Source organism: Babylonia areolata, chromosome 20, assembly GCF_041734735.1.
Source record: "Babylonia areolata isolate BAREFJ2019XMU chromosome 20, ASM4173473v1, whole genome shotgun sequence".
Taxonomy (NCBI): Eukaryota; Metazoa; Mollusca; class Gastropoda; order Neogastropoda; family Buccinidae; genus Babylonia; species Babylonia areolata.
In genome coordinates, this window is record NC_134895.1 from 11188082 (window position 1) to 11198334 (window position 10253).

Consider the following 10253-nt stretch of genomic DNA (forward strand, 5'->3'; position numbering starts at 1 on the left):
GACAGAGAGGGAGAACCCTTCTGAAGACTAATTTTGGACACATACACAGAGCTCTTCTGAAGAGGAACTCAGCACACACACACACACACACACAGAAAGGCACAAACAGAAATGTGAGAGAGAGAGAGAGAGAGAGGAATTAACAACATATATGGTTAATCAATTTGAAGCCAACACATTAACAGGCCAGTTTCAAATGAGAAACTTTTGACAGACACAAGACAAAAGATTAACATCTTGAACTTGTAATATCTTTAATAGGTCTGTATCTTTTGCTGCTCATACTATAGCTGACCACGCAGGGCCATAACAGAGTTGAAAAACAGTCAATATTGGTCTCAGAGAACACCCCACCAAAAAAAAAAAAAACACAACAAAACATGGAAAAGAAAATTAGACACAAGTGTACTTTTAATATGTAACACTGTACCAAAAGGTATTGCAATGTAGCAAAACGTCAATAATATTATAATTCTATAACTAATCTTAAACCACAGTTTGAACTCAAGTATGCATCATTCCACAAGCACTTCTTCACTCTCTATTTCTCTCTGATCATCCATGTGCACTTGTGATGCTCGTACAGGAGTTCTGAAAAGACACTTTAAACCATACACTATTCCTCAGTCTCTGAAAATGTCTCAGCATTTCTAAAAATTTGGCTTTTCTTAAAGAGTTTTAACTGAATACAGAATATGCAGTAAAAAAAACCCAAAAAAACAAAAAACAACAACAAAAAAAAAAAAAACCACCACCAAAAAACAACCCAACAAATTCTTTTCTCAATTATCTGTCATTAGAGTTGACTGCCCACTTGTCAAATTTACTGTTCTCTGGCAGCAGACTGTGTGTAAAGAGGTACTGTCCTCACAAGCCGACAGACTGTGAGTAGCCTCTCACACAGATGATGATGATGATGATGAAGCCTCTCACACAGATGATGATGTGGCCTAACACAAAGATGATGATGGTGGCCTAACACAAAGATGATGATAACATGGCCTATCACACAGATGATGATGATGATGTAACCTCACACAGTGACACACAGATCATGATGATGTCGCCTCATGATGATGATGAAGTCTCAAATACAAATGATAGTGATGATGATGATGATGTGGCCTGACACACAGTGGATCATGGCAGTGTAGCCTTACACACACACACACACACACACACACACACACACACACACAGAGCCAAACACGCAGACAGCACACAGCTCAACTTTCACTCTGCTGAACACACTTCAGTCATCGGAATCGGATTCACTGTCAAGTCTGTGTTTCTTCTTCTTCTTTGAGTCCTTCTTGTGTTTCTTATGGGAGCGCCTTTTCCTCTTGCTCTCGGAGGACTCAGAGCCCCTGTCTGACTCAGAGTCTGAGTCGTCGTCACTGTCACTGCCGTCATGCTTTCGCTTCTTGCTTTTCTTCCGCTCTTTGTGCTGCTTCTTCTTGGAGTGCGGGGATCGGGAGCGATGGCGCCTGCAACAAAAATGAACAGTAGCTGAGAATTTATGGTGTAACTATCTTTCTTCTCTCTGTAAATATCAGATGACTGAAACAGAGCAGATGAAGGAGCAGAAAAAAAACAAACACATAGTACAAAGAAACATAATACATCCTACCCCCCCCGCCCCCCTCCTCGCCCCCAATCCCCAACACATGCACTCACACCTGATAATTATGAATTGCTATCGATGGACAATAAAATCTTTTTCATCCCTTGGTATTCACTGGATATGATTATTTTCCAATCAAATTTGAGTGAACTAAACATTACCAGAACTGGAACACAGCATTGCTCTGTGTGTGTCATAGTGGCACACAGGATACCATGGTGCTTGGTTTTAGCGCTGTCTTGTTCAGTCACAACTCATCAGAGGGAGGAAGTCTTAGCAAAGGAAGAATAGAGGCATATTTGCTTGTTACAGACACTTTTTTAAAGCAAGGTTTCTGACATATTTAAATTCTTGGAGTTCCCAGGGATTCTTTTACCACAGGGTCTCAGAGGGTCTCTAGTGCCACACATTCTGTTTGATGAATCTGTGTTGCTACACATAAACAAAAGCATGCATACCTTCTAGTCATAACCGTCTTGAATTCTGCGCCAAGATATGAAGGGAAAGAACTCTTCTTTATGGCAGATGATTCTAGTGTCGAGACTGAAGCTTCGATATATGATTTTCACTCTTTTCATGAGTTCATTCTACTAGAATTGTGCAGAATAGTCCCAGGAACTGCTTGAAGTGCATGCACTGCATTCATTCCATTTTCAAAGCTTAAAGGATGTATATTTATGCATTATCAGATCAGAAGCTCTGGAATTATCAAAACATGCAAAATCTTAAACCACTGATGAAGCAACACACAAAGTTTGAGTCTGACACACACAATTCAATTATCACTACATTTAAAGATGCAGTCAATCACAAGGTGCACCATCGAAACAAAAAAAACAAACAACATGTACCACAAAACAAGCTGACAAAACAAATTCTTTAACTGTTGTGCACTCTTACCTTTTCTCCTTCACTTTCTCTTTCTTTTTCTTCTTTTTCTTTTTCTCTCCACCATCTTGTTTCTTCTTCTTGACTGCCTCTTCTGATAACACACCAGACATAACACTGACATTGTGACCGATTTTCCTGACAACACAACAGACAGTACTTATACTGTAGCTGATTCTTCTGATACCAGGCATACCAGACAAAACACTTATACTGCAAATGATTTTTCAAAAGCTCACTAGACACAACTGACAATGTGACAGTTCTTGGAATTTTTCCACAAGTGTTTTTCCTTCAAACGCAGTACAAATACAATACCGTGAAATGTTTCCACAAACAAAGGAAGAAAAAAAAAGGAAGGAAAAAAACAAACAGGACAAAAAAATATGTGACAGTGTGTGAGAAAAACAAACGTGTGTGTATGTATGTGTGATTGCATGATAATGTCAACTGATACACAGTATAAGCCAGCAGACTGAACAGATCACCCTGTGTGTGAGCGTGTGCATGCGTGTGTGCTGCGCGCACGTGCACAAGTGTGTGTGTGTGCAACTCTGTCAGACTCTGTGCGTGCATGCATGCGTGCGGGTGTGCGTGCGTGCGTGCGTGTATCAGCAGATAGAACAGCTGTTGTTCTGGGTGTGACTGTGCATTAGTGTTACCCTGGTTTAACTTGGTGAGCGGCGACACAAACTCCTCCTCAGAGTCAGAGCTGGTGCTGCTGACATCCAGCACCACGTCCTTGTTGGGGTCCGCCTTGATGAAGTTCCTGCACTGGTACGTCAGGTGACCCGCTGTCAACACAATGCCCATGTCAGGTTTTGTGCTACATGTATCATTCACACAAAATATACACAGACACAGTTCTATTTCTTTATGTTCTGTAATTTCTGAAGTTGTGATTTGTTTCATATATGTTCTAGGAAGAAGGAAGCTATATGTCATAGAATCTGGGAGAGGTGTTGCTAGCATAGAAAGGGGTTGCCCAGATTACTATGTGGCAGGTAGGCAGTGACTAATGCTGGTAGTTGTAACAAAATAAGGGTTTTAGTCCTTTACCTTAACCCTTGATAAAAAGTCAGAATACATCCAGTGCCTTGGCAGGCATGTATGTACTGGCACATGAAAAGATTACCTTTTTATGCTTGCATAACACAGCTCTACATTAGTACCAAGTAAAGTCATTACAGTCCACACACTGCTTCGGCAACTTTACACACAGTCAATCCTTACATCCCTTCTTTCGTGAGCCAATCTGCAGTATTTTACACAGACACCCATGACTAACTCAAGTATACATCATTACATGTATACCTTGGCTCCACCCTCCACCCACACACACAATGTGACATCCTTACTCACAATGGCACATTAACTGCATCTCAAAGACGGATGATTAAGCATCACTTGGTGGACTTATTCACACAAGTGCACATATACACACACACACACACACACACTTATGTGCACCACCCCATCCCACCACCTCTTCCCATCACCCCACTCTCCATACCCCATGCGTGCACACACATGTACTACTCCCCACACACCCCTCCTCCCGTCTAATATCACTTATTAGTGAAAGGAGGAGTTTGTATTATACTCCATGTTTGGTGTTAAATATACTTACCATGTCAAACTGATGCAAACTAGGCCTATTGGTTTGCTCTGCTTGGCCAAATTTCGCGCGGCTAACAGTGAAAAGATGGGCCCACCGCTCTCAGCCAATCAAACGCCTCTAAAAACTATAAGCGCTTAATCATTCCGTGGCCATGAACAAAAATGCCCCATGAGAACCACGGCGGAGACGCGGGGACGGACGGACGGGTGGGCGGGCATTCGAGTTTGACATGGTAAGTATATTTAACACCAAACATGGAGTATAATACAAACTCCTCCTTTTGGTGTCATATACTGTACCATGTCAAACTGATGCAGAATTTAAAGCAAATGGAGGAGGGCAACGCCTACTGGTTCATATGGGGAGCCCTTGTAACTGAGACGGCAGTGTTAGCCGCGACAAAGGAAGTCCCCTTGGAACCGTCAGCCCTGGTCATACGGAAATTCCTGAGGTAGAAGTTGATGAAGGGATTCTCAGACGGCCAGAAGGCTGCCTCCAAGACATGCTGCGTTGGCACTGAGTGCTGGAAGGCAGCCGAAGTAGCTATGGCCCGCACTTCGTGTGCCCTGGGATGAAGACAGCTGATATCCCTGTGTGCATGAGAGTAGGCTCTACGAATGACTTGGGAAACCTGGCGGGAAATGGTGCCTGCAGCGATGTCTTTCTTGTAATTCTCATTGAGGGAGATGAGCAGACCCCTCTGAGAAGAACGCCTATGGCGAGACCTATCCCAATAATATTTGAGACACCGAACAGGACAGGTGCCTATCCTCATCATCTTGGGCAAGAATATCAGACAAAGGTCTGACCCTCGGAGAGGGGGAAGGAACCTCAGGGTCTTGGTTCTTAGCCAGAAACTCTGGAAGGAAACGAATAGTGATGGAACCATCTCTGTGGAAGGCCAGATCTTGTGGCATTTCACTAAGCCCGTGCAGCTCACTTCTACGACTGCCTGTGGCCAGCCACAGAAGGAAAGTGGTCTTGAGGGTGAGGATGTCAACAGGAATAGTCCCCAATGGTAGGAAGGGCTGTTTTCGAATGAAATCCAGCACCAGGAACAAGTCCCAGAGGGGCACTCTTCTGGGGTCTCTAGCTTCCTTCAGAGGGGCACCCCTAGCCACCTCTCTGAGCAGGCAATCCACTTCAAAGGCGGAACCACCTAGCTGTTTGCATTGTGGTACAGAAGGCAGACCTGTACCCTCGCACAGAACTAGCAGACAGGATGAACCGAGGAGCAGAGAGCCAGAAAGTTGGCCAGCTGCATGCTCGTAAGGTTCGTAGGGGTAATGCCCTGAGCTGTACACCACCGCAACCATATCTTCCAGCGAAAGTCATACAAAGTCTCCATTCCCTGCCTCCTTGCTCTGGTGACTATGGAGAGGAGGTCAGAGGAGGCAGACCCCTGGGTCAGCACAGCCGACACAGAGGCCGACCGAGGGGTCGAGGACTTCAATGGTGATGCTGACAGTTCCGACCGCACAGCAGCCATGCGTGCTGGTGGAGCAGTTGAGGATTGGAATGCGGAGTGCCCGAGTGAGGCTGCCTCAGCAGATGAGATTTGGTTTCAAGTTCCAGGGGTGGGAACATGTGTCAGGGACTGAAGGTCCGGAAACCAGGTCTGGGCTGGCCATTTCGGCGCAATGAGGATCGGCTGCGGGTGTTCCAATCTGTCTTTCCGTATCACCTTGGACAGAATTGGAAAGGGAGGAAACGCGGAGGCAATCAGACTGCTCCAATCTAGAGAGAGAGCATCCACTGCCCACGCTTCTGGGTCGGCAACCGAAGACACGGAAGTGGGAAGTCTCTTGTTGAACAAGGTCCACCATCGGCCGAAACCACTGTTCCCACACCCCCTGAAGGCTGTCCTTGTCCAGGGTGCACTCTGTGCGCATGACACTCTTGGGCCTGCTAAGAGCATCTGCCAAGAAGTTGGTTTTTCCTGCTCAGTGTCTCGCTGAAAGTGCAATGCCCTTGCTGTGGCACCAAACGGAGGAGAGCCTCAGTCCGCATTGAGAGGTCTGCCGAGTGCGCTCCCCCCATTTGTTCACATAACATGCGACCGTCGTCTTGTCCGTGAACAAGCGGATGGTCTTGCCAGTGGCCTCCCCCATGAAGTGCAGGAGAGTCCTGCGAACTGCCTCCAGTTCCAGAACATTGATGTGGCATAGGCGCTCCTCCGGGGACCAAGTCCCTGCTGCATAGAGTGAGTCCATGTGGGCTCCCCAGCCCAGGGAGGAGGCGTCTGTGAAGAGTGCCACCTGAAGAGTAGGTGGGGCTAAGGGCACCCCCTGTGTCCAAAGGGGGTGATTAACCACTCTGATGTCACCTCGAGGAACCACTCGCCCAGACATATCTGGGTATCCCATGGCTGAGTGCTCTGGGACTGGCGTAACCTCAGTACCCTCTGGAGAGGGCGCTTGAGAACCCTGTCCAGGGGAATGAGAGGTGCCGTGGACTCCATCATGACCAAGAGGGAAGAAAGTGTCTGCGCTGTATCTTGGGAGGAGTGGCGCCAGTGGCTGAGGAGGCCTGCCAGACGGTACCAGTGATCTGGCGCCAGAGAGACTATCATAGACCGCATGTCGAATCTCATCCCTAAGAAGTCGAAGGACTGACATGGGGACAGATCGCATATCTGCTGGTCCATGAGGAAGCCCAGTTGGGAGCAAAGGTCTAGAAGTCTGGCCGTATGACTCAGGATGTTAAATTAAAGAAAAGAAATTATGCACACAAGTGCACACACACACACATAAACAACACACACACAATGGACACAACTCCTGATTAACTTCCTGGCAAATTTACAATTACAGATGATGTCTAAGCAAAGTTTCAATATTTTCAATAATTTCAAGCACATTTTTAATTGTCGAATTATCTAAACATTAATGTTGAAGATTTTTTTTAAACAGGGAAGGTTGCTAAGGCTGTTATCCTAACAGTGCTGAAAAGAAAAGGTTAAAGTTAAACATTTTGTTTTCATTCACGGGACATGCAGTGATGGACTGACCAGCAAATAAGTTATTCATCTACTCAACAACTTGTGTCTGACAGAAGAGTTCTGCTAAGACATTCAAATCAGACAAATTATACAAGTTTATGTAAAGATAGTGTACCATAGTATTGATAACACTTTAACTTAAACTGAACAGTCAATAATATTTTCTAAAATCCTGATATTTCAACATTATTTGAAAGGAGTATCAATCATATCTAGTATAAACATAGCAAGCAAGCAAAACAAAAGGATAATGGAAAACAAGCAATACAATATTCAAGCAATATTTACAATAATTAAGGACTGAGATCCCCCCCCCCCCCCCCCCACACACACACACCCTGCTACCCTCCCCCAACCCATGTTCATCCCTAGGTGTATTCAATTTTATATAATTATCTGTATAGATAAAATGATCTGCACATATGTTTCACTTTGAAGCTCTGCACTCCACACTCACCGTATCCACATTTCCTGCAGGATGATCTGATGATCTCTCCACTTTTTCCAAACTTCGTGATCTGGCCTGTAATGGACCACAGTCAGATGAACAGTTAGTTAAGTTATGTTGGTCGCTTTCATTTACTGTTAGGTATAGGTAGGTAGGTATAGGTAGGTATAGAATAGGGACGAAGTAGGCCTCGCGGCCTTTTTGATGTCCCTTCTTTTTCGTCAACATTGAGTAGTGTCTGCATTGCATGCGGTAATTTTCCTACGAGTAATTTAATCATCATATTCATACTTTTTTATCTTTACATTTATATCAGCGTCCAGAAGATTCTTGAATTGGTTAAGAGTTGGTGCTGTTTTGGTTAGTTCTGTTAGTGGGTTCCACCATTTTATAACGCGGTTAGTAAAAGTGTATGTTTTGGCATTTAATCGAGTATGTTTTGGGTATATATCTTTGCTAGAGCTTCGTGTTTTTTCAACAGTGTTAAATTCAAAGAAATCTTCCACTCTTAGATCATCTAAATTGTATATGATTTTGTATACTTGGATCATATCTCCCCTATATCGTCTATATTTCAGTGATGGAAGGTCCAGTTGCCTCAGCCTTTCTCCATAATCCATGTCTTTTAGTTCACTTAATAATTTTGTAGCTCTTCTTTGCACCCTTTCTATTGATGCTAGCAATCCTTTCCGGTTTGGGTATCCCCATATAGTGTTACCATATTCCAAGTGTGGTCTTACCAAGGCTTTATATAGATAAAGGAAATTTTCTTTATCAAGGTAAGTAAAGGTCCTTTTAATAATTCCAAGCATACTATTTGCTTTATTGATTGCCGTATGAATATGTTTCTCAAAAGTAAATTTTGAGTCAAAGATAACTCCGATGTCTTTTTCTTCGGTACATTTAGTAATGCTTATACTTTTTTGACTATCCATATAATACTCATGTTCAGGATTTCTGTTACCTATATGCATGATTTTGCATTTTGCGGCATTAAAATATAGGTTCCATTGTCTTGTCCAGTCTTGTAGTCTGTCAATGTCTCTTTGTAGTATATCCTTGTGGTTACTTATGTTATACAGTTTTGTATCGTCTGCAAATATCTTGCAATTGCTTGTCACCATGTCTGGAAGGTCATTAATAAAGATGGTGAATAGAACAGGTCCCAGTATGCTTCCTTGGGGTATTCCGCTCAAAACTTTCTCGTTAGTTGAGAATTCTTTACCCACTCTAACTCTCTGAACTCTTTCAGATAAGAACTGCTCTATCCACTTATAAATATTTCCTGTTATTCCATATCCCTTCAGTTTAACAAGCAATCTTTGATGAGGGACACTGTCAAATGCTTTCTTAAAGTCAAGGTACAAAATGTCAATGTTAAAACCATCATCAATCATGTCTGTGAAGTCTTCCATTACCTCTAGGAGCTGGGTAATACAAGATCTGTGTTTTCTAAACCCATGCTGACACTTGGAGTATAGATTATTATTTGACATATGTGCCACAATTGTATCTCGTATTATGGATTCAAATACTTTGCATGTTACACACGTCAAACTCACTGGCCTGTAATTACCAGGGTCAGTTTTGGTTCCCTTTTTAAATATCGCGACAACATCTGCCTTCTTCCACACGTCTGGAATAATTCCACTTTCCAAAGTTTTATTGAAGAGGATACTCAGGGGTACACTTAATTCTGTTGTGGGGTTTGTGCTGAGCTTCATCAACTGTCAACTGTCGCATGACTTGACAGCTTGTGGACACTGAGAATGAAAAAAAACCCAACTATTTCAAATAAACAAACAAGATAGTTTGTTTTGCTCAACAAAAAATCACTGCAGTTGGATGTTTTCACCTTTAAATTCTATTTTTTGACCAAATCGATGTTAAAACTGGACACAGGAAAGGCCCTTTTGCGCTAAACTGTAACGTATTCCTGGTAGTTTTCTGATTAAAGAAGCCCCATACTTACGTACCCAAAATATCGTTGTTCATTTTCTCATATTTTCAGGACTTTGGTTCAGTTCAAAATTGTTTTTGCCGATTCCTCATGCGACTGCTTACGAAGGGAAACCACTTTGTTGTCGTGTCGTCTACACACCGAAAAACATCGAATTTTCGAGAGCTCATGCGCCAGGAACCAAAGCATTCAATAAAAATTCGGAATAGTTACCTCCTGTCTGTGTTTGGAACAGAAAGACTTTCTTTTTCCCCCATTGCAGACTGGTACAAGTAACGTGTGCAAATGGCACCGCGCTGTGAACAATGTGCAATCATGGAATGATTACCACCCATATGTGATATGACTTCTCGGAAGACCTTGTACCTGTCTCGGGGTCAGCCCGATACTCCCCCGCGACAATACTCTCCCAAGAGTTTCTTATCGCTGACTGCTCACAGTAAACACCCAGATACATCTAAGCCCCCGTATGTGTAGTAGTAGTAATAGTAGTGGTGGTGGTGTGTGTCCATCGAGATCGATGATGACCATCGTTGTCATCCACTTGGGGGATGGGGGGAGGGTGGTGGTGGGGTGGGGTGGAGGGGAGGATGCTCATGAATCTATCTGTGAATGCGCAGATGGCTGAATAGTCCAATCTGCGCACGAAATGTTCGCTGACAGTTGGGGCAGACAAAGACAGGCATACCATTGTCAGGGAGCTTGTTTGCC

At 43.6% G+C, this 10253-nt stretch overlaps 1 protein-coding gene across 1 annotated transcript; it reads right to left on the bottom strand.

The window, feature by feature from the left end:
* Positions 1-237: 237 nt before the first annotated feature.
* On the bottom strand, positions 238-9669 carry LOC143294787 (uncharacterized). The gene is made up of 5 exons (XM_076606264.1): positions 9559-9669; positions 7592-7657; positions 3175-3306; positions 2525-2606; positions 238-1487 (listed from the first exon to the last, which is right to left on the bottom strand). Exons 1-5 carry the CDS (start codon positions 9575-9577, stop codon positions 1253-1255), a joined length of 534 nt encoding a protein of 177 aa, XP_076462379.1. The 5' UTR covers positions 9578-9669; the 3' UTR covers positions 238-1252.
* Between the last annotated feature and the right edge of the window lie 584 nt (positions 9670-10253).